The 26,420-nt window shown below is 35.5% G+C and overlaps 1 protein-coding gene across 1 annotated transcript; it reads right to left on the reverse strand.

Annotated features, from left to right (window-relative positions):
- Nucleotides 1-16,546: 16,546 nt before the first annotated feature.
- On the reverse strand, nt 16,547-21,067 carry LOC139855383 (probable methyltransferase PMT19). The gene is made up of 5 exons (XM_071844599.1): nt 20,394-21,067; nt 19,455-19,665; nt 18,269-18,953; nt 18,099-18,176; nt 16,547-16,868 (listed from the first exon to the last, which is right to left on the reverse strand). Exons 1-5 carry the CDS (start codon nt 21,048-21,050, stop codon nt 16,667-16,669), a joined length of 1,833 nt encoding a protein of 610 aa, XP_071700700.1. The 5' UTR covers nt 21,051-21,067; the 3' UTR covers nt 16,547-16,666.
- Nucleotides 21,068-26,420: the final 5,353 nt, after the last annotated feature.

Raw genomic sequence — 26,420 nt, forward strand, 5'->3', positions numbered from 1 at the left:
TTTGATTCAGTGACAAGTTCATCAAGTAGAACATCCTTGACAATATTGTCAATTACCTTTTTAAGAACAGGAGGATCCACTAGGAGTTCATCTTCCACTTCAGGTGTAGTAGTGGAAGCAACAATACTGGGAGCAGTATTACCAGCAGCTGTAGAAGCAACAGTACTAGCATTAGCACCACCAGTAGGAGAAACAGTAGCACCAATACCAGTAGCAGAGGCAGCAATCTGCTCAGTAGGAATAATATCATCTTTAACTTGCTCCCCCTCTGCCTGTTCATCTACCCTGCTAAGAACTAAAATAATAGAACATTTTATGTTAACAACTGTAGAACCAAATAAATTTGACTCAACAATTGCATCTGGTGTTGGTCTCTGGGGACAGACTGGTGATTTGGTCAGCCCTTCGAATGAGACAGAATAAGGTGTCTGTAAGTACAGCTGTGACTCTGCTGACTCATTGGCGACACATGTTGACCCAGATAGTGTAAGAGTTCTGGCTGGTAATGATGTAGGAGTGAGACTCTTAGCATGATCCAAGTAACATAATGGCTGTGCAGTATCCTGAGCTGGTTCAACACGATGAGGAGCCAGCTCAAGTTTGCTTTGGGGGTCAGGTATGTGCTCTGCTGATTGTACTGGTAGCAGAGGATATAACATTAAGTTCAAATTTGAAAAATGTGGAAGTGTCTGGCTAGAAGAGTATGGGTTGCTACTCTTCTTAACACTAGTTTTAAAACCAGTCAGCTTGGGAGCCAGGGTTATACCTTGAACTCCACATTCATTTTTCAAGTCAGCAGATAAAAGATTTTTAATTATGTTACAATTTTCTGCTGTATGGTCTAGAAACGCACCAGGTTCCATAGCCACATCCTTTGCAGGAGCAGCAGTTGAGACTGGTGCAATTCCCCCTGTGGTTTGCTTGGAGCCAGCTCTTGCACGTTTGGATTTGCCTGTTACCAAGAAATAGTTAAGCAACGGATTCCAATACTAGAAGTGGGTAGTCAGTATATAAGACTAGGACTGTTCTTTGTGATCAGAGGGCACTAGATTCTAATACAACTACTGCGTTACCAGTATGTGAGACGGTGGCTGTACTAGTTGAGGTAGCTGGCTTCTTCCTCTTGACAGCTGGCTTTCGCTGAAGACCCTCCCCATCAGCTGGTGCAACACCAGAGGCAGTCAATGGGGCAGCTCCACCCTGAGCAGCTAGATACTCAAGCATTGCTGGTGTCAACGCAGCATATGGAGCAGTAGGCTTATCCTTTGGCATCCCCCCTTGTTTAAGAGGCAGGTCATATGATTTGTCAGCAATCTGCTGGTAAGCTTCACCCAGCTCATTTTCAAAAACAAGGCTAAAAAACCTTGGAAAAGGGATTAGATGTGTTCGTTTGGGTGCAAGCACCATTTCCCTTAACCTTAAGTAGATTTCACCGGCATAATCGATGTTGCGGTTGAACAACAGCCTGTGACCCATCTTTAACTCATAATCTGAGCAATGATCAAAACTGCCCGATTTATGACTGATACACTGAGTCAGCAACCCAAAGAAATAATACCATAGGGGTGGCATGTGTTTCCTGAGTGGTGTATGAGATACTGGTTGAGAATAGCCAATGATTTCCAGTACCTCCCTTCGAAACTCATCACTTGTAGGTGAATCTACAAATGGACCATTGGGTAATTGAAGAGCTCGTCGGATGGCGTCAACAGTAATGGAACAGGGTAAGCTGTTAGTCACCATGCCATGAATACATGGAACGTTCTGTTCGGTAGTGGACATGGTGGCAGTATACCAGAATCTGGCCAAACAGGCTGGATATAATCGTGAAGGTACACCGGTAATGGCTCTTGCCAGAGGGGATTGACGGATATAAGTAATCAGCTCTTCATAGCCGGAATTGGCTTTCTATTTGGGAACAGAAAGGGCATGAGCAGCATTGCCTCTTGAAAGGCGAATCGTAGAGTGTTCAGGTGCGTTTGCAGCCCTAATAAGATTGGGGTGCAGGTTGAATAATGGCCCTTGTTCAATTTGTTCCTCGATAGCCGGCGGTGGTTGCTGTTCCGGTTGTGGTTCCACCGATGCTTGTAGTTGCTCCGATTGTTGTTCCGGTTGCTGGGTCTCAGCAGGTGGTGATTGATGTTGTTGTTGTTTTGCCATTGATGATTGCAGAAAGTGAAGATATGAAGATTTGGGGTTTTTTAGAGAGAGAAGTGTGAATTTGAAAACAGAATAACCAAGGGTTATTATTATGGAAGATAAAACACACTTTTAACCGTTGTGATTGGGTGAAAAAGGCAGGAGAGAGAAAGTGACAACTGCTATTAGCAGGCACGTGGGTAGATGTGACAGACTGGCACACTCGAGGGGACACAGACTGATGATTTGACGTATATACAGCTTGAATACTCATACCTCCCATTCAACATTAAATGCAGCAGGTTTTAATTTTTTAAAAAAATTGAAAACCACAAAATAAGTGTTGTATTAAATACAAGATACTTTGTTACATTTAATATGTCATGAATTTAATTTAAATCATTGGAAGTAAATGAGTTTCAGTTTTAAGGAATCATTTAATTTTGTGAGCTATTTATTATTTCAATTAAAAACATTTTGGAGTAATTAAAATATAAAAGACCTTGTTGTGCTGAGTGTTTTACATGTAGGCAGTAAGATAACAAAAATTGCTTACTGATTTGCCCTACATTTTGTAGAGCCAGCATACCAACAAAGATTGTCTTTTATTTAAAGTTCAAGCATACCCAGCTCAGAGATGAGATAGTTAAAACGTTTCTCATCTAAGGGCTTTGTGAAAAGATCTGCTAACTGCTGGTCTGTTGAAATAAAATGTAGCTCCACGTCTCCTTTTTGAACATGATCCCTTATGAAGTGATATCGAACGTCAATGTGCTTTGTTCTTGAATGCATCACATGATTGTTGGTGATAGCTATTGCACTTGTGTTGTCACAGTAGATTGGAGTCTTTGTGACATGAACACCATAGTCTTTCAGCTGACTTTGCATCCACAGTACTTGAGCAGTACAACTACCAGCAGAAACGTATTCTGCCTCAGCAGTAGATGTGGACACAGTATTTTGCTTTTTGCTCTTCCAGCTGACTAGCCTACCGCCCAGTAACTGGCAACCACCAGTAGTACTTTTCCTGTCTATTTTACACCCTGCAAAATCAGCATCTGAATACCCAATTAGCTCAAAATCCTGGTCTTTGGGATACCAAAGACCACGTTTAGCAGTAGCCTTCAGATACCTAAATATCCTTTTGACTGCTAGCAAGTGTGACTCTTTAGGATCAGCTTGATATCTGACACACAGACATGTGGAAAACATAATATCTGGTCTGCTGGCTGTGAGATAAAGTAGGGATCCAATCATACCTCTATACTCAGTGATATTGACTGGTTCACCATTGGGATCAGCATCTATTTTAATAGATGCTGCCATTGGAGTCCCTATATCTTTTAAACAGGTCAGACCAAATTTTTTTAGCATATCTTTGATATATTTATCCTGACTTATAAAAATTCCATCATCAAGTTGTTTAATTTGCAATCCCAAAAAGTATTGCAAGTCTCTTTGTAAGCTCATTTCATATGTCTTTGACATAAGTTTTGAAAAATCTTGACAATGTTTCTCATTTTTAGATCCATAAATAATATCATCCACATATATCTGTACCAGCAAGAGATCACCATCTGTCTCTTTTGAGAACAGAGTGGTGTCAATTGTTCCAACTTTAAAGCCTATACAAGTGAGATACACATGAAGTGTCTCATACCATGCTCTTGGAGCCTGTTTGAGGCCATAAAGAGCTTTGTCTAACATGTAGACATGGTCTGGATACTTACTGCTTACAAAACCAGGAGGCTGTTTGACATAAACTTCTTCTTGCAGCTTGCCATTTAGAAATGCAGATTTAACATCCATCTGGAATACCCTAAAGTTCATCTTAGCAGCATACGCCAAGAACAGTCTGATAGCTTCCATCCTAGCCACTGGAGCATAAGTCTCTCCATAATCCAATCCTTCTTCCTGTTTGAAACCTTGAGCTACCAATCTAGCTTTGTTTCTGATCACAATCCCATCTTCATCCATCTTATTCTTGAAAACCCACTTGGTACCAATGATTTTCTTAGTTTCATCATCAGGTTTAGGTAACAATGTCCAAACCTTATTGCTATCAAACTGGGAGATCTTTTCTTGCATAGCTCCTGCCCAGCTTGGATCTTTAATTGCTTCATCAGGACATGTAGGTTCAATGGTAGACACAAAGTTTACATGCATACAAAAATTGCTGGTTGCATGTCTTCTAGTTTTAACACCACTAGCCAGATTACCAATAACTTGCTCGATGGGATGCTCTTTTGTCCATCTAGTGTTATGAACATGTGAGTATGTCGTGGAACACACAACATCTTGATCATCAGCTGGTTTGAAAGTATGAACAGCAGTTGGAGACAGCTGTTCATTATTGGTATAACCAGTGTCAGCTTGTGATCCTTCAAAACCAGTAGATCTATGCTCAAGTTGTAAGACTTCAGTAGAGCCAGTAGGTCCACCTGGTTTAGACACAGATGGAACAGAGTGTTCCATCTCATCATCAGAGAACCCAACAGCATGAATAGGCGAGGGTTGTGCTGCTGGTTCTTCATCATCTAGAGCTGGCTGAGTAGGCTCTTCAAACAGTAGCTCTTCATCTTCATGATCAGAAGATGAAGAAGGAGCAGTTTCATCAAATGTTACATTAATGGATTCTTCAAAACAACCCCTTCTCTTATTGAAAACCCTATATGCCTTTGACATGTTGAAATATCCTAAGAATATACCTTCATCAGCCTTGACATCAAATTTGCCCAGCTGATCCCTATTATTGAGAATGTAACAGGGGCTGCCAAATACATGAAGAAATGAAATTGAGGGTCTTCTACCTTTGAGAACTTCATAAGCAGTTTTCTGATGTCTTTTCACTATAAGAGATCTATTCTGGGTAAAGCAAGCAGTATTCACAGCTTCTGCCCAATATGAATTTTTCAACCCAGACTCAGCTAACATAGATCTTGCTGCTTCAATGAGAGTTCTGTTTCTTCTTTCTACAACACCATTTTGCTGAGGTGTTCTTACAGCAGAAAAGTTTTGTGAAATACCTTTGTCAGCACAAAATTCTTCTAAAGTTGCATTTCTGAATTCTGTACCATGATCACTTCTTAGCTGTTTCACCAGCTGCCCATTCAAAAGCTCCATTCGTTTGATAAAATTGATAATTTCATCAGCAGCTTCACTCTTTTGCTTCAAAAAGAATACCCAGGTGTATCTGGAATATTCATCAACAATAACCAGTGTATACTTCTTCCCACTACAGCTGGCCACATTAACAGGACCAAAAAGATCCATATGAAGTAAATGAAATGGTTTCTCAATAGATGAGATTTGCTTTGATTTGAATGAGGCATGGTGATGTTTCCCTTTTTCACAACCAGGACACAGTCTGTCCTTTACATAAGACATGGTGGGTAGCCCAGACACCAAACTTCTACTGGATAATTTGTGAATATCTTTGAAGTTGAGATGTGAGAGTCTCTTGTGCCATAACCATTTCAGGTTGTCTGCAGCCTTCGAATAGAAATAAGTATCAGTTGTTGTGACAGCTGTGTTCATGTCAATTTGATACATGTTTTCATGACGTTTTGCAGTCACCAGTGGCTTCCCTGTCTTATCAAAAATAGTGCCAATTTTCTTTCTGAATTGGACTATCTTGTTCTTGCTTGTCAGTTGGCTTATGCTGAGTAAATTATGTTTAAGCCCAACTACATATGCAACATTTGAGAATGTGACATTCCCATTAGTTAAAGTACCAAAACCCTTTGTGTAACCCAACGAATTATCTCCATACGAAACAATTGGACCATCTTTTTCTTGATAGTCCATTAGCAGGGACTTACATCCGGTCATATGTCTCGAACATCCACTATCGAGATACCAGATTTGCTTGTTTTGAATGCCCTGCACAGTAGCTAAGAGATTAGTTCTTTTTGGGAACCCATCCAAGGATGGGTTCTGGAAGGGTCATCTTTGATGATCTCTTCCTGTCTGCTGGTTTGCTTGAAGAAGCATCAGTAGACGGGGTTGGGGTAAAAGGACACCTGTTGGCTAAGTGAAACTTGCTGCCACATTTGTAGCATTTTCTCACATTTGGTATCGGTGATGGGTCATACACATTGTAAAGGGGATCGGGGCGATGTTTGGTAACTGCTTCAATAAGCTGGTAAAGCTTGACTGTCATAATCTCAGTGATAGACAGCTCTTCATTCGAGTCCACTTTTGCTTTTCCTTTAAGGGCAGCTTTCTTCTTGGAACCAGTACCATAGTCATGACGTATTGCTTTGCCTTTATCATTTGACGAGCCAGTGTGGGAAGTTACTGGCTTGTCAACTGAAGCTGATGAACTAGAAGATGTTTTTCCTGCTGCCTTGGACTTGCCAGTATTACGTTTGACTGGCTTGTCTGCAGCTACTGGTTGACCAGTAAGTTTGTCATCAGCTGGCTCAGCACAATTGGAACTCGAACACGAAGGGGAATCAGTAGATTTAACTTTTCTAAGATTATTTTCAGTGATTTCCCTTTTTATACGTCTTTCTTTTGGAGTCATGTAGTAGATGCTTGAGGGGTCAGTAGTCTCATCAATTGAGGTACTGGCTTCTCTTGCTCTAACCTCATCCTCCAAAATCTCTTTCATGGCAGGTGGTGGGGACACAGTAGCAGGTCTAACAAATTTGTTCGTCAAGACCTTTTTACCTTTAACTATCTTGGCAAAAGTATTTGGCAAGACAGCTTCAGGATCTATTTCAAGAATTGGGTCCATGAAAGTAACCTCTGCAATAGCAGCAACAGCAGCATAGTCACCAACAAAGAAAGCTTCAACTTGGGCAGGCACCTGCTCGTTAACACACTTTGCTGTGCGTTGAGCTGATGTACACCATGAAGCGACAACCTTTTTAAGATTATCCAGCTGGTTCTTGACTTCTGCTGCCTCAACGTGAAGAGACTTTAAAGCAAAATTTTGTTTTTCGAGTTTTGAAATATCATCTTTCAATATTTTAATTTCATCATTTTTGCATTTAAGTTTCTCATTTAAAGATTTGTTGTCTGATATCAAAACTTCTTCACGTTTGCTGCCTCTACATAAGTCAACTCTTAGGTAGTCAAACATTTCGGCCTTTTCATCATCAGTATAAGTTCGAAAATTATCAACCTTATACATCAATTCAGTTTTCCATTGAGGAGAATCTCTTTTCTGATCAGCTTCCCTCATATCAGCCAAAAACTTGCTACCACTATCATCCTCATCAGACTCCTTGACCTCCTTGGCCATTAAACACAGCTTCTTTTCTTGAGCATAACCAGCACCATCATCATCAGTATCACTATCAGAGGAAGACGATGAGCTGGTTTCATCCCAATCATGATGCTCAGCAACTAGAACCTTTTCTGGCTTTTTACCCTTCTTATCAGTCTTAGCACTTTCCTTCATCTGAGCTTTCATAGCTTTGTACTTGTTCTTGTACTTATCAGCTTTAGAGAAAGAGTTAGCATGTGAAGTTGGAGGTTTCCTGGACATGCACTCAGCTGCAAAATGTCCAACCTTCCCACAATTATAACACTCAGATTTAGGACCTTTGACTGATTTGCTGCTAAACCTAGCACTTGGTTTCTTACTCCCTTTGTATTACTTGCTGGTTCTATTACGATTGAACCTTTTGAACTACCTAGCCAGCAAGGCCATACCTTCAGCAAACCCTTCTACATCACTTTCATCATCACTGCTTTCTTCAGACCCAGTACCACTATCCACATCACTCTCAGCTGTCTCTTCTTCTGCCAGCAGCTTTTGAACCAATAAAGCCTTTTGAGCTTTCTTTTTAGCATTAGCAATAAGAGCAGTATCATCGGTTTTAGACGATTTTAAAGTGGTGGGGGAAGACCTAAAGTTTTCTTTCAAGTTAAGTTCAAATTTAGCTTCTGCCTTCTCATGGTTCCATAAGGAGCTATAGAGAGAAGACAAGTTAAAGTTTTTAAGGTCTGAGTGGTTCTTAATGGGTCAGTTACAGGTTTCCATTTAGCAGGCAGTAAGTCAATGAATTTGTTTACTTGTTCAAATTCTGTATACGTGACATTCAACGTATTCAGGTCAGCAATTAGGGAGTTAAACCTAATGAAGGTTTGCTTAAGGGTTTCATTCTTGTAGGCAAAGAACATTTCATATTCTCTTTTCAAAGCTATCATTCTGTTCTGTCTTACCTCACCCATACCCTCATAGGTAACATCTAAATAGTCCAACATAAGCTTAGCATTTTCTTTTCCCTTAATCAGTTTGAACAATGTGTTAGGTAAAGTTATAGCTAACAAGGTTCTGATCTTAGGGTCAAGTCCAACACGACGTTTATCCTCAGCATCCCATCTAGAAGGAGTGAGAATAACCTCTCTGCCAGGAACAGCAGGAGTGTCAGCAATTGCTGGTACACTGCCAATAGTCTCAGTAGGAATGAATGGACCATTTGTGGCAATATCAGGCATGAGTGGGTCAATAGACTCAAGGTGAAGCATGAATCTTGCTTTCCAAGTTTCATACTCTTCTTCATCAAATTTGGGTGGTCTATTAGATGAGCCATTTTCAAGGTAAGCTGAATTGGAATAAGCAGCCATGGGAGAATTCAGATCCAAGATATTAATTATCAAGACTGAAGCTCTGATACTAGTTGTTGGTCCCTTAATAAAGACAGGAGTGTTGTAGAGGGGGGGGGGGGGAGTGAATACAATTACTTTTCAATTAACTAAACAGTTAAACTCGATTATGTATTCAAGCATGCAAATTTGATAGAGTCACAGGTAATTTTCAACGGTTATTCTTTATTGATTGAATCACAAAGAATTACAACTATCCTTGGCGGAATGATAGTTGGTTGATACAGATTACCTAGATTATAGCTAAGAGGTAAATTAAAAGCTATTACACGTTTAGGGCTCTAAATAATGAAACCCACACCACTAGTTGATACAACAGTGAATACAGCAATATATAGTAGTCCTATTGTCCGTGTAATTAATCTATTGTCCACTAGTACATTGGATGTCTTGTACTTGTGGGGACAATTGTGTCAGAAGGCGTGCTCTCCTTCTTTCCTCTTAGGTAGCTATTTACAGGAACACACCAATTCGGTTTGGCACTACCATTTGATTTAAACAAATGGAATGTTGTGTTCCCTAGGTATGAATAAAGTATAACACATGTCTGCACATGCGTTCCACTTCTACATTCCCACGTGGTCTTGTAAGGTCACTTGTCAGCCGCCGACTCCTGTCCTTTTCTGTTCAACTTTGTCTTCGACTTCTGTTGAATAGTGCGTTGATGTAGACCACTCTGGGAAACTACCATGCTTGTAATGGAGCATGGCTGTCTTGTGTTGTATGCTGCTATCCAGATCTACTGGTTCTTCATATGCTGAGTCACTTGATATTCTTAATTAGCTGAGTACTCATCCTGTGCTGATTCGAAGAATACATTCTACCTTGTGCTGGTAGATCAGCCAGCATACTACACACTCGACACAGCTATATTAGCTGACTGTACATAAACAACATAAACAAACTTGTGCTGGCTGCACATAACATTTTAGTGTAAATAAATTACAGTTTTGTCATAATTAAATCCTTAATTATTTTGGGGACTCAACAGGACCCCATTTGATTGTCGATAAAGAAGTTTCATCTGTCAACCCAAAAAGAGTATCATTATTGATAAACTATTGAAATTGTGTCAAAGGTACACTGTTATGGCAACTTCTCTCTCATTTTATTCAAGGACAAAATAGGTGGTAACGAAATATCTCACTAATGAATCTCGTGTTCATTGATTTCGTCGGTGATGATTTATATGGTTTTTCATTTTACATCTATAGTTTCTATTAAATTGCTATAATGATGATGTCATTATTATGCTAATTCCTTTATTAAGAAAAAATGAAAAAGAAAAAAAAAATCTAGATCACTTAGATGATGTCATTAATTCTAAGTATTTTATAATTAAAAAAATTCACTTATAGTAACTAATTATTTAATAATTTAAATAAATTATTACTCCGTATTTTCTGTTTTTCATGTCATTAAGAATAATTTAATTATTAACAAAATTTAAACCTAAAATTAAAAGATACACTCCAGTATTCATTTTTAAACAAAATAAAATTAGGGTTCTTATCAATCAAGATTTCAGATCGTAGTTCTCTTAATCACGATACACTTCACCGCATTCAGATCTATGTTTTAAATCAATCATAATACACTTCACCGTATTTAATCGTATTTGCCAGCTCAAATCTCATATTCGTTTTTAACCCAAAGCCTATATTATTATTCGAATTGATACACTCTCTTTGTTTTATTCTTCTTAATGATCGTATAATATTGCATCTTGTGATTAAAGATTTGTGGTGACCATCTACGATAGTGCGATTAACAAAGCCGATTCATGGCAGATAATTTAATTTTTGTAGTTGATTAATATTGAGACGACCCGTCCTAATCCATAAGGACGAATACAATAACATATGGTTACATTACGAGGTTCTGACCTCTATATGATACATTTTACAGACATTGCATTCGTTTTTGAAAGACAAACTTTCATTACATTGAAAGTTGACCGATATGCATACCATTTCATGATATTCAACTATAAATGACCTAATCTGTCATTTACTTAATAATAATCTTTATTGAACTCAACGACTTGAATGCAACGTCTTTTGAAATATGCCATGAATGACTCCAGGTAATATCTTTAAAATGAGCAAATGCACAACGGAAGATTTCTTTTATACCTGAGAATAAACATGCTTTAAAGTGTCAACCAAAAGGTTGGTGAGTTCATTAGTTTATCGTAATCAATCATTTCCATAATTTTAATAGACCACAAGATTTCTATTTTCATTTTTCATAAACATCATCTCATATCAGGCATTTCGCACAAACTGCATAGAGATAAAAATCATTCATATGGTGAACACCCGGTAATCGACATTAACAAAACGCGTCTAGAATATCCCCATCATTTCGGGACTCTCATCGAACATGATAAAATCGAAGTACTAAAGCATCCGTAACCCGGATGGGGTTTGTTAGGCCCAATAGATCTATCTTTAGGATTCGCGTCAATTAGGGTTTTTGTTCCCTAATTCGTAGATTACCAGACTAAAAAGGGTGATATTCGATTCGATAATCCAACCATAGAATGTAGTTTCGATTAATTGTGTCTATTTCGTAAAACATTTATAAAAGCAACGCATGTATTCTCAGTCCCAAAAATATATATTGCAAAAGCATTTAAAAAGGGAGCAAATGAAACTCACTATACTGTATTTCGTAGCATTAATGCAAATGACGGCACTGAACAAGTGCAGGGTTGGCCCCGGATTCACGAACCTATTGAAGTATTAATATAATTAAAATATATCTTTATATATATATATATATATATATATATATATATATATATATATATATATATATATATATATATATATATATATATATATATATATAATTTGTTTGTTGAAACTAGTAATTGTAATAATATTAAAATAATATTTGTAATGGTAAAAATTGATAATAATGATAATACTTAATGTTACTAATGAGGATTATAATGTTAATAATTCTATTAGTGATAATATTAATGATATTAATAATAATAATTGTAAAAATAATAATAATAATAATAAAAATAATAATAATAATAATAATAATAATAATAATAATAATAATAATAATAATAATAATAATAATAATAATAATAATAATAATAATAATAATAATAATAAGCATAACAATGTTCTTAATTATAACTATAATCATAATAATAATAATGATAAGTGATAACTAATACTTACATGACAAAATTTATGATAATAAATACATTAATAATGTTAATAATAATGATAGTAATAATGGTTATATTACTTATAAACATGGTAATAATAATATAATAATAATAATTATAATACTAATAATAATTAGTAATAATAACATTAATAAATAATAACAATAACAATAATCACAATATTAATAATAATAAGAATTTTTAAAAATTTAAAACTACCTTTTAAGCCCTTTAAAAAAAAATTAATGCCCCAAGCCGGGCTCGAACCCGTGACCTTCCGGTTAAACACCAACAACCCTTAACCATTCGACTGTCTCTAATTATCTGTTTTAAACACAGCCCAAAATTATATAACTCGATCTGTTTTCTTTTCCTTCTTCCTCACTCTTGTAATCGACCCAGGTTCAATTCAACTCACAGCAACGAATTTTTCATTTAATTTTAACATTATCAAAATATCCTGAATTATCAGTTTATGGTATGTCAATAAAAATATAAGAAAAATATAAAACTGGAGCAGTCTGTTCGCAAAAAAAATAAAAATAAAATAAACTCTAAACTTGACTTCGAAATTTAGACCTTTTTAGTTTATAATTACAACATGATTTTGATAGTAATTTACTCCTAGAATCCTTGTAAATCCTTAATTGATCCAGAAACAATGAACCCAGTTCAAAATTTCTCAATAACCAAAATAGTTGTCTTTTTTATGTTTAATCTTTGACTCTAAAATTAGGATTCAAGTCATCGATTTGAGACTTGAAATCTTACAGATAGTTTGTATAAGAGATTACTAATACATCTTCATTTTTACATTTTGATAATTTATTCAATTTCGAACTATTGCTAATTCCTGTGAAGAACACGATGAACTCTAAATCGAATTTCAAGTTTTGGATCGTTTTAAGTTAAAATTTAAACATGAATTGTGTTCTAAATCCTTCCTATAAACTTTAGGAATCATCAATTTAACAGAACCATTAAAACAATTACGAATTTATTGATGAACAAAATATTTGACTTTTTGATTTTTAAGTTTGACCTCAGAATTCAAACTCAGTATAAGAAATTGGAATGTGAAATTTCCAGATAGTTTAAGCGAATGATTCCTAACAACTTTGCATTAATAGATTTTAAAAATCGATTCGTTTTTGAGTTATTGATAAAATGAACAAGAACAGAGATACATGCTTCTGCTTCTTCAATTTTTCTGTGATTAATGTCGAAATACAGTAAAGGTTTTTAAGATGCTCTTGAATGATTAATGCAATAATAAAATTTGATTGCAGGTTGTATTATAGTGATATTTGGATATTGATTTGGTTCACGGGTTAACTAGAAAAGAAGAAGAATAATAATCAGATAGTAATATGAATTATATTATATATGTATCTTTATATCTGTATCCAGCTATATCGGTATCTTTATATCTATATCTATTTATATATGTATCAGCATTTTATATAAAGAACCATAATCATAATCATAATATCATTAATATTACAACATTAATATTTAATATTAATATTCATATCATATTAATAATAATAAAAAAACTAGTAATAATAATAATAATAATAGAGATAATAATAATATTTAATGATATTAATATCGTAATAATACTAATAAGAATAATGATAATAACGATTTTAAATAAACTGATAATTTTAGTAATCAAGTTAATAATAATACTTTTAATAATCCTAATAATAATTAAATTTATAATTTTACTAATAATAATGATACAAATAATGATAACAATAATGTTAATATTAACATTTATCTTTAATCATAATGAAAGTAGTAGTAGTAATAATAATAATAATAATAATAATAATAATAATAATAATAATAATAATAATAATAATAATAATAATAATAATAATAATAATATTAATAACTATATTTTAACTTGTAATTACTTTTACAATTTATTAATTATATCATATTTACTTATTACTTAATATATTGAATCTTTAATATTTATTAATTATATATGTATATTATAATATTTATAGTATTACTTATGTATAGAATTTTATTTATTTACAAACAATTGTTCGTGAATCGTCAGGAATAGTCAAAGGTTAACTGAATGTATGACAACAGTTCAAAATTTTTAAGACTCGATATTATAGACTTTGCTTATCGTGTCAAAATCATATAAAGATTAAGTTTAAATTTGGTCGAAAATTTCCGGGTCGTCACAAATATAGGGTTTGTATTGCATGAATTGTTATATTAAAATGAAGGACTATAATCCCTAACTTTGAATTTGAAGATATTGTAACTTATATTTTGATCTGTAATACATGCGGGTTAAAATCTTAAATAGAGTGTATTCTATATTATTTGTGCTTATTAAATTATTAGATAAATGTTATATGTTACTGTTTTCTCAGTTTCACGTGAATTCATAACATAAGATCCTAATCTAAATTGCTTATATGAATTGTCAAATATGGTTAAAATGTATAAAGAGCATGGTTATAAACCTTGCATATATTATGCTTTGTTCATGAGCCTGTTATCACTAAATATAATATGATCTTCTGATACATTTAAGTCTGAAAGTTGAATATTCAAGAATATTAATGATATGAAAGAAAAGTTCATATTTGTTAAAATTAATGACTTTATATCGGGTATTTACAGCTGTATTGAAATTTGTCGATGTTGTAATTGATTTTCGGTTTCTGATCAATTGATATTGAATTTTTTTTTGGTTTATGTTTATGCATATAAGTTGTTTAATTAAATGTTTGTGTGAATTGATTATGTGATGTGGTCATTATCTGAATATGATTTGATTTGTACTGGTGAATTTTAAGTACACAACATATTTATGAACTGTTGATCAACCATGATCAAGAACAAGTACACTTCGAACAATTACGATTCAATTCAATTATGAATTGCGGTAACTAATGAGCTTTCAGATTGTATATGAAAATCTACAAGGGTTTGTTTAGGTAGTCTACATATATATGGTTTCTTAGTTCTACTTAATGTTTTGTAGGATCATGCTCTAAAGGAGTGCAATTGATTAACTGAAGAAAGTACTTTGGGACCTTCCTATAGAGAAATTTGCTTCAAATCCAGGTAATAAACTTATTTTAGAAGTTTGTTTGTCTATCTACAGTTTTTGGGTAATGGGTATCATGATCTATCAACTAATGAGTCAAATGACAATTTATTTAGTTGGATCACGGGTTAGATCAGTTGATTAGCCAATCTAATTCTTTGATAAAAGCCGAATGATATCATGGTTAAGTGATGCTTGAATTTACATTATCACGGTCATGCCTACAAAGTTAATCATGGAAACCATAACTAACTAATATGCAATGATATTTTATGGTTAAAAATGATATTAAACGAAGTCACTTTTATGTATTATGGAGGTACAAATGAGTTAGACGAGTTTGCTGAAGGATTGATTTTTTCCGAAGGACATAGATACATTAGCAAAATTGGTCGGTATAATAGGCAGGTTGTTTTTATTCATACATCATAGATTTAAAAATTGAAGGGGTAGCTTAATCTAAACTGTAATGAAGGAAAATTATAAGCATTATGTTATCATTGTTTGATTGTTACTCAGGTATTAATTATATCCTTATGTGTGCCCATGTAAATGGTTATGAATTTATTCACAGCTTCTGAACATAATATTCATTTATGCAAGATATACCAAGTGTCTTGTGACTTGGTTTAAAATGATGTTGAAGAGACTAGGCAGGACCAGTAACTAGGTTCCTGTATGGTGAAAAGTACTTGTAAAGTTTTATTGATAATATATGTATTAAAGCCATTATTTTATGTGTTATTTCACTGTATTATTTTCATTTGGTATGAATTATATCTACGGATATTGTATCAAGGATGTTAAGCAATGTGAGGGACCGAGGGTTGTGCCGATGATGTTAAGCATATGGTTTGGTGGTGAACTTATGATTTAATTATAGATGCTTATATGTAGATATCACCATTAATGAGCTCAAAGTGCGACCTTAAATGGGTTGAACTTATGATTTCGTTTTTTACTTCGATATTTTTTTTGTTTATCTTGAACAAACTGTTTTGTTTAAACAAACTCGTAGTTCCACGGAACATTTCAGTTAAAGATAATATAACTTAAATATTTACGAATTACGAAGTAATATATTATTAAGTTACATAAATTAGGTATTAAATAAAAAAACAAATACATACAACACCATTAGTACCGAATATCAAAGATGGTCCATCTGGTTTGTATCAGAAATCATCGATGGTCCCTTATTTTTTTTTTGTCATGAGTGGTCCCTGTGGTTTGCATTTTAAATCACCGATGGTCCCAGTGGTGCATATCCACATGGACCATCCTTTATGAAAAAAATGCAAACCATAGGGACCAATTCAAATGCAAATCACGGGGACCATCCTTGACGAAAAAAAAGGACCACTAGTGATTTCTGATAGACCATTCGTGATATTTTGTCTTTACATGTCTTGATGTTGAAAGCAAACCTATGGAAATTTCTCGTTTTGATTACAAGGTTCTTCTACCGACGATTACAAGGTTGTTGGAATCAAATTATATTGCTCTTTCATTTCATGTATCCACTGATGTCAAATATAACATCTTAATATGCCTGTTATGGGTGTGAACTGTGAAGTAAAGTTAAGATGCATATGTGATTTTACATGATTTGCTGCTGAGTAACTTTCTTACAGTGTTTGGATGTCAACAAAAAGCAACTTTCTGGGGCCAAAAGGGCCGGTTTCGGTATCTGATAGTCGAGCGTGCCACCCCATTTCATCTGTATGGCTTTTCATCTTCACAACAATGTCGACATGATCTGCGATTATGATCGTCCCTTTAGGCCGAATGATTCTTAACATCTCAATGAATATGTCCATAATATCACACCTGTATCATTCCATACCAAATGAGCATCTTACTCGTTAGCATTAAGGTTTATGTCTAATAAATTACGTTTTACCATAACTTGACCTGCATTTATAGGTGACAAAGTGGGTCAGTTGGGTCCCACTTGATTATGGTTGAAAGTTGAAACAGATTGACCTGGTTTTTAATTTAATTTTAATTTTATTACTATTACTATTATGATTTTGATTATGATTACCTTATTATTATTTTATTATTACTATTACTATTATTATTATTATCACCGAATTAAATTAGAATGTCTGCAGATTATGACTACGAGTGTATGATTATTTCCCTAATAATTTATCATTCTGAATAAACAATTTAAGATTTAGAAGTATGCTTAAAAAATCGACTGCAGACAACTTTCGACTTTTTTGACCCGATTTCACTTTAACAAACCTTTTTGTTTCACCTGTTTGACCAAAGATAATAAAAGAGACACAAAGTGACACACATAAAAGTTTATGGGTCAAAATCACCACCTCTAAGTCTCAAGTGTACTTATCCTATTCAGCTAAAAGTACATGCTTCAATCCAAGACTCAACTATCTTTTGGATTAACGAGGAAAACCCCATATAAACGAGCGTATTGGTTCCCCCATAGAGGGTAAACCTCGAGTAATCAAGCTCCCCGAGCGCGAGACCTGGTACCGGGTGAATTGCGCATTATGCACACCCTCTAGTCACACTCCCTTTCTGAATGAATTGTCATAGCCAGGAACCGAACCTGATTAGTGTGCTTTATTGGACAACTCGGTGGCCACTCAAATAAGCCTGGTTCTTGGTGTGTACCTAAGCGTACATTGTGTGCAAGAGACTTGTTATTTATTGCCATTGTACGTATTTTGGTAACGTATTATGAAATACAAAGTGACACTTGACATCTTTACAAGTTGATACGTCAACAAGCTACATACAATGGCAATAAATGAATAAATAACAAGTTTCTTACATACAATGTACACCCGAGTAGTTATGTACGCACTAAATATCAGACCTCAGTTAAGTACATTTACTAGCACTTTACAATATTCAATCGGGTGTTGATATTTCCACTTGTAATTTTGATAAATCCACTATTATCATGCTCTACTAGTATGTACATTACAACTACTTAATGCATGAGAGTAAGTGGATTTATCAAAACTACAAGTGGATATATCACTATCATTCAAAATTAATAAGTGATTGAACCAAAAAGCTTACTTATTCTTGTACAAGCTAAACACATTGTCAGCGTGTATCAAGTCATATGATCTAGGGTACGTCGAAAATGGTTCACACCTGCAAACAATAACACAACAGATGATCAATCAATATAAGCGCGACACCAGTATATAATCTATAAACAAAATTATAATCAATAGAAAACGTACCAATTCATGTAAGTTCCAATTAAGCCACGTTCATAAATAACACCTGAAGTTTTATACTTTGCATCATGAGGAACAACATTCATAACCCAAACAGGATACTCAGAAAGAGCAGCTGCAAATCCACCAAACCCAGCATTCATGTCGATAATATTTCTATACCCACCGGTCAACATTGACTTAATAACGTGCAAATACGTTGAAACTCTCTTTTTCCACATCAGATTATCATCAACAAAATCTCGCGCTTTTAGATCGCGAATTAATCCAATCCTAGGCGGCATAGTACTCAACCTTTTAGGCCAGTTTTCAAGAACACCACCCGAAATATCTTGAATACGTTCTACATGTGGTAAACGTGTGATACAAACATTCATGTTTTTATACCAACCATCATCGGGATCATCATTTTCGTTGCAGAATTTGGGAAATAAAGAATCTGTTTTCTTTTTTAAGCATTCAATGTGATTATTAGGTTTCTGCCACACAGCAATCGGCCCTTTTGACTTAATCTTACTCCAACATAGTCGCTTAGCAAGATCCTCTAAACGGTTTAGTTCTTTCTTGGGATCCTTGTAGGTCCCGCCTCCGACTGCATATTTACTTTTCCAATTGATAGGTGGTCCCGACAACACCCAATAACCACCAGGCCGCAATATCCGGTCAATTTCCAATAAATACAACCCATCTAGCAACACAACATTATCAAGGTGTTAGAATATAAGTGTTAAGATTGAGTTGATTGGGTTGTGTTTTATCATTAAAAACATGTTTTCAAACGGTGGTTGCAGCGGCTGTTGCGGTGGTTTGTCCCGTTTTGACCAAAAATGTCTAATTAGTCGGCCAACGCTAAAAAGTCAAGTCAAAGGCATCAACATCGGTCAAAAGTTGACTTTTTGTCTGGACTTGTTCTAGTGGAAACAAAAATCCCAAGCCCATTTGAAAAGTAGTTTGGAAAAGCACCAACTTACAGAGTATCCCTTAAAGATAAATTAATTAATGCACAAAAAATAGAAAATATTATAAAAGGTAGCGAGCGACTCGACCTTCTAAGCAGGTTCCTAATTAATACATAATGACACCAAAAGTATCAAATTTCTTTTTGGTTGAGTGGGTTCAGTTGACCCCACTAGAGGCACAACAAAAGTTGAAACTTGTTTAACTATGGATGTAGGTTCAATTTAAGTACCGTAATCAGTCCACGGGATTAAGCAACGAGAGCAATGAGCCATGTCGAATGATCTTGATGGGTAGGGTAGCCTGTAGGTGCCAAGAACACCAAGCATGGCAGGGAGGCCTCTTTCAAGGGCAAATTGCACCTGAGCTTCATGTATATCCCTTGGAGCTATAGACATTGTTATGATGTTATAATCCATTAGAGAGTCACCAAAGCTTGCAACCTGTCATGTTCAATTCATATTATTAAGTAAATGTGACAACTTTGATTGTTTTGCTAATAAACTAGTTAATTACCTGCGCGATGCAGCAAAATAGCATATATTAGATTGTTTTCATCAGACGTCAGTTAATATATGTGTGACGTAAGCAGAGTAGCAAACTAGCAAATGAAGCTATTATGATTTGTTATTTCAGATTGTATTAAGTAAAGGTAATAACTTTTGGCTGTTTTACTAGTAAGCAATTGGACAACTTTGGCTGTTTTACTCATAAATAATTGGGTTGATTCAGGTTACATCGTTAACAGTTCAACTTTAAAGAGGTAAAATGAAAGAAGTATCTTCCAAGGGAATGTGTCAAATAGGTCAAGTCAACTCGCCCATAGTATAATTTTTCTAATGCATAAAACCTATTATGTCAACATGTTACTATTTTTCTTGTAAATCATATATTTACACACTAATAGTATATATGAGAATCAATATTGAATTTAATAAAAACAAGTGAGATGATTTAACCAAATCCAATCAATTTTGACCTGTACAAAAAGTCGCCCATTTTGATCCTAACCCATTTGGCTACACTTTACCTTTTTAACTAATATTAGTAATCAATAATCAATTGAAAATTAACTTGGACCCACATAACACTAGTTATCAATAAAGAACATGAGCTTACACAAGTAAAGAATCTTGAAAAAAAAGATCTTACTTTCAAGAATCTTACTTACCCCACACCCTGTATCAAGAACTGTCCTAATGGCACCTGATTCCAATGGCACCAACTTCTTCAATATATCAACATAACCCTTAACTCCCTTCTGAAATGAAGTCCCACCACCAGGAAAAATGAGCCGATCGCCAACTAATCGAACCCAATTTTGCTGTTTTTTGGACTCAGTCAATGTCTTAAATGGCACATTACTAAACCAAGCTTCAGCCCTACTTTTAGGCCATGGAAATGGCTTCTTGTAACCCTTTGGTGCCGGAATTATACACCGGAGAATCTCTCCGGTGGCCGGACAATGTCGCTCTCTATGCAACATTTTTTCAACTTTAAAAAGTTTTTCTCTAAGAGGGTCTTGACAAGGGCAGTAATGGGTGTAATTTTCAGGGCAAAGTTGGAATTTTTTTGGTGGGTTCAATGGTGGCAGAGTGAAAGTGTGGTGGGTTTCAAAATTGAGAGGTGGGTTTGTATTTTTTTGGGTTAAAGTTGTGAACTTTGTATGATTCGAGCAGTTTTCTTGAATTTTGACAGTGTTGGTAATGGTGGATTTGAATGAACCAAGAATGTAAAAGGTTGAAGAGATGAATAAGATGAAAAAGAGTCTGATTAAAGGGTTTTTGAGGCGATTTTGGTGGGGTGGAGATGGTGAGGGTTTAGTCATGTTTAGTGTGTGTGAAGATGATGGTGTACAAGTGTGTGTGAGATTTGATGATTATACGGAGTAATAAATTGGACAGATCTGTTTACTGGGATAGTTGTTGGGTGGTGAAGAGGAAATTGTTGTATGTTTCTGTGTTTGGCTCTATTCCCGCTAATTTATCATGAGGAATATTAATATTCCATATGCATTAACTTTGTTTTATTAATTTTTTTTATTGTATAGAGATCCATAATATAATATCTTGTTTGTATGTCTTTACCAATTCACGATCCGCAATTACGCTGCATATACTACACTATTTTATTTTACGACAAAATAAGAGTTACTAATAGTTAATCGTCAAGGGTGATGATTAATAGTTATAGTTAAATAAAGATCATTGCAAAACATGTTTTATCCAAGACAATGGTTGGTTACTTGGTTGTAAGTAACTCCAATTCTCTAAAATAAGTTATGAATGCAATACTTACATGCTTGTAGTTAGGCCAAGAGACGGAACTTAAAACCATTTTTTAGGAAGAAAAGGATTATTTTAGAGGGAGACTAACCTATAACTTTTGAAGTAATATTAAAAAATTCGTGATTTCGCGGGTTTGTTTTAGAGAAACATAAAAAAAAAAAAAAAAAAAAAAAAAAAAACTAAGTAAAAAGGTAGTTATATGAAGATATATAATTTTTCATTAAAATTTATTAGTAACATGTTAGCATAGTATCCAATGAAGTTAAATTGACCCGGGTGAGTAATTTTGTAGGAATTGTGTCCACACTTACCATTTTATGACCATCCAATGATTATAAAAAAATGGTACAATTATTTCTAAATCATGCCGAGCATGAACAGACAAACAAAACATAATGAATATGTTCACAACCTAACAACAAACTTGGTTGGTTTACAATTAAACGAGACTCTCATACTCAAAGATAGAGAATCTAAAAAAATAGGCTAAAATTCTAAAACCAACACTTCCTAACCTTTATCATGTCTTTTGTATAGCCTTCAAAGTTACTGCAGGAGGTCATTTACCTTATTCACCGGTAGCATAAGATCACATAATGCTTCCCTTCAAAGTTTGAAAAAGTCACACTTTCATAGTCACCCATTTTAATTTCAAAAGTTTTATAAAACTTAGATGTCACTAATACTCTTACCTTTCATCAGTTCATCATTAAAACGAATCTTTTATAATATATTTAATCTAACCTTCTCAAATAATATGGTATCTCAGATTTCATATATAATCCCTTTATTTGCCATATCGTCGTTTTTGTCGCCCTGTCAAATTTAACCATAACCTTCTAAACACAACAGTGATCGGTCATTATTTGACATGATCGTTTATACTTAAACAGGGTAAAAGTGGTTACATTTTTGTGAAAAATAAGATACTTTGATGAGATTTCGTGTTTTACAGGTGAGAAAAGAAGTTGGTGTGAAACGGTGCGGAAACGACATTTGAAGTTGAATTGCGGAAAATATTGGAGAAATCAGAAAAGGAATCAACATTGTAATACTGACATAATTTACGACAGATGGGCGTAAATTACGTCCATAGTCAGCACGAGGTCAGTAATTGGGAAGCTTTTTGGCATAAAAATACGCCCGGAGTTCACAAGCTGGAGTAATTTACGCCAACCTGGCGTAAATTACGCCAATATAAATTTGCTGATGCCGGGAATTCTGAGTTTTTGCTTTGGGAACAAGTTAGCTAACCCCTATACAAAGGGAGCCTTAGGGTGACGAAAAGAGGACTTTTTCCAGCAGTTTTTAGAGCAGAGATTAACCCTAACATCCAAAAATTTATCATCTTTCAAGAATCAAAGGAAAGGATTTCATGTTTCATCATCAAATCATCATGATCATCATCACCAACATGCGCGGCTAGTCTCCTTCACTTTATTCCTTGCATGAACAATTATTGTATGCTTAGTTCTTCATGTATTTATGTGATTCTTGATCTTGTAATCCTTATGTCTTTTGGTTTATGATTTCATTGAATCGTTTGAATTATCAATTAATGCAAGTTTAAGTTTATTGATTGTTGCAAGACAAGTGATTGTTATTGGACATATTGTACTTAATTCAACCTATTGATAATTTAGTATAGGGATAAAGACAACGTGTGTAGGTAACATTGTTTGTGCCCAAGATAATCATATATCGTAAAACTGAAGAAATCTTGTCTATGAGGTTTAGTTGATAATTCGATAGCATAAAGACTTGTTTGAACTAGTGCATGCATAATTGGGATTGTAAATAAATAAAGGATTTAATCCAACTGTTTACAACTTTTTCAGTTAGTTTATTGTTTTATGCTCTTAGTCTTTAATAATTTCAAGTTGCATTTGCTTAGTAATTGTCAAATTAGTCGTTACTTTAGTTAGTCTTAGTTAATCACTACAAATTAATCCTGAAAATTGTTTGCTCTTAACCACTATTTTCCGTGAAACGAATCCTGCTTACCCTATCTAAAGTAGAGTAATTAGGTTCATTTTTGACCGGCCCTTTAACACCGATCAGACACATCAACAAACAAAATAACAAATGCCAATTGATTCTAATTGGTAAATAAATACATTACACAACAGTATATAAAAGTTAGATGTAGTTTATTTTATTTGAAAGTCTATCTATTGACTAATGTCACAACCCAACAAGTTTGTGGTCCAACCCACTAAGATTATGACTCAATTAAGAGTTTTAACCCAAGAACCTCATGGAAGGCCCAAGAACATCATGGAAGCTCCCTAGAACTTTCCCATGAGTTCTTTCATGGAATGGTATGGAATGTTCATGGAAATATCTATCTCCATGTATATACTTGAAGTTTCTAGTACTTAGATCCTAACCATTGATTTAGATTAATCTTAGCCATCCATTTTGTGTTAGGAGTAGTATAAATAGGGGTGGTCTCATTTGGCACACCACACCTCAAATCTCAAACATTCTCTCTTGTAAAGCATTCTCAAGCAATATAAGTATTTTCTTCAATTCCACTTGTTCTATAATATTTTCTCTTTTGGTTACTTGAATCGTTATAAGGTCCGAGAAAGGCTGACTTAGTAGAGACTAAGTGCCGCACGTGAGCTTATCAAGATAAGTCCGTGACATTTGGTATCAAGAGCAAGGTCGATTCAAGGAGATGGCAACCGAGACAGAGAAGAATGTAAGCGCAACAAGTGGTGTGATAGGTGATGAGACTCGTGGTCGGGTAGAGACTCGCCAAGGAGCCAAGAAGAACCGAGGTACGTCCAAAGACTTTGTCGCAAACTTGGACAAGAGGATCATGGATGTAGAGACATCCATGGACGACGTGAAAGCAAAGGTCGAAGACGTCCACCAACGTTTGGATGGTTTGGACGGGGACTTTGACGAATTGAAAGATGATTGCAAGAGTGCAATCAACGTGCTAGACGTTGACATGCGACGTGAGATCCATGACTTAAGGGGTATGCTCATGGGTGAGATTACAAAGTTGCGAGGCGAAATGGAGGGGGAGGTCTCCACTATTCACCAACGCCTCGTGGATTTACAAACCAACATGAACTCTTGTTTGAGATTCATGGCTAGTGGGGGAGGCAACACTGGATGCAATGCTCTGAAGGTGGACGTTCCCAAGCCGTCACCATTCCTGGGGAAGCGGGAAGCCCGAGCGATTGATGATTTTATATGGGAGATGGAACAATACTTGGAGGGAGTCAACATAGTGGATGATGCAATGAAGATCAAGACGGCAACCCGTTACCTCAAGGATACTGCAGCGTTATGGTGGCGTCGTCGATATGGAGATATCGAGAACGGTACGGTTACTATTGATACTTGGGATGATTTCCTTACTGAACTTAAGAATCAATTCTACCCCAAGAATGCTCAAAAGGATGCGATGAGTCGTCTACGTAAATTACATCATTACGGGACGATTCGGGAGTATATTAAAGAATTCACAAACCTTAGCCTGGAGGTCCCAGATATTCCCGATGATATTCTTCTCTTCTATTTTCTCGATGGTTTGCAACCTTGGGCTAAAACGGAGTTGGAGAGACGAGGAGTCCAAGACCTTGCCACCGCAATTGCTCAAGCGGAGGCATTAGTCAACCATGCTAATATGAAAGATTCGTTCAAGTTAAAAGATAAAAGGGTGAGCCATGAGAAAGGTGGGGGAGATAAGCCCGCCCAATCAAGGAATGATAATACATGTAAGCCACCAACCAGGAATAACAAGAGCATAAAAACTTCTTACAAGAATGATGGATGTTTCATATGTGATGGACCGCATAGAGCCCGAGATTGTCCGAAGAAAGCTAGCCTTCATGCTATGGAAGCTCAAAAGGCGGGTTGTCAGGATGAGGAGCGGTGCATAGGATCAATGCATATCCTCAACGCAATTAAGGCCAAGACGGAGATACCCAAGGTAGTGGCTAAAGGACTCCAATTCCTAGATATTAACATTTGTGGAGATCGGGTACGAGCTTTGGTGGATACGGGAGAAACTCATAACTTTATCTCCACCGATGAAGCCAAAAGGCTAGGACTTAAGGAAACAAAAGAGAGTGACATGATGAAGACGGTGAACACGAGTGCCAGACCGATTAGTGGGGTGGCTAAAGACGTATATGTAAAGATTGGAGAATGGGAAGGAATGATTGATCTCTCAGTCGTGCCAATGGACGACTTCAAGTTGGTACTTGGGATGGAGTTCCTAGATAAGGTACGCGGTTTCCCTATGCCGTTTGCTAATTCACTGTGTATCTTGGATGGTGAGAAGACTTGTATGGTGTCAACCGAACGTGGAAGCAAGAGTGCATCCAAGTCACTTTCAGCCATGCAATTCAAGAAGAGGTACAACAAGAATGAGACATGCTATTTAGCGGTAGCAAAGCAAGAGACGGTTGAAGATAAGGGAAAACTAGAGGTACACAAGGAAATTGAGAAGGTCCTTGATGAGTTCAAGGATGTCATGCCCAAGGAGTTACCAAAGAAGTTACCACCTAGAAGGGAGGTTGACCATGCGATCGAGTTGGAGCCGGGATCAAAACCACCTTCCAAAGCCCCATACCGAATGCCACCACCCGAGTTGGAGGAGTTGCGAAGACAACTCAAGGAGTTGCTGGATGCGGGATACATCCGACCGTCAAAATCCCCGTATGGTGCTCCGGTGCTATTTCAAAGAAAGAAGGATGGGTCCTTGCGGATGTGTATAGATTACCGGGCACTCAACAAGGTAACTATCAAGAACAAATACCCAATCCCACTTATTGCTGATTTGTTCGATCAACTTGGGAAGGCGAGATACTTCTCCAAGTTAGACTTGAGATCGGGATATTATCAAGTCCGAATTGCCGAAGGAGATGAGGCTAAGACTACATGCG

Source organism: Rutidosis leptorrhynchoides, chromosome 6, assembly GCF_046630445.1.
Source record: "Rutidosis leptorrhynchoides isolate AG116_Rl617_1_P2 chromosome 6, CSIRO_AGI_Rlap_v1, whole genome shotgun sequence".
Taxonomy (NCBI): domain Eukaryota; kingdom Viridiplantae; phylum Streptophyta; class Magnoliopsida; order Asterales; family Asteraceae; genus Rutidosis; species Rutidosis leptorrhynchoides.

What these genes read in the sequence shown, in the direction of transcription:
- LOC139855383 (XM_071844599.1), bottom strand. Translation starts at nt 21,050, where the DNA reads ATGACTAAACCCTCACCATCTCCACCCCACCAAAATCGCCTCAAAAAC. An exon ending in AATCCCGTGGACTGATTACG is followed by an intron (nt 18,954 to 19,454) that starts GTACTTAAATTG and finishes TTGTGTTGCTAG; the next exon opens with ATGGGTTGTATTTATTGGAA. An exon ending in TTTAGCTTGTACAAGAATAA is followed by an intron (nt 16,869 to 18,098) that starts GTAAGCTTTTTG and finishes GGAATGATACAG; the next exon opens with GTGTGATATTATGGACATAT.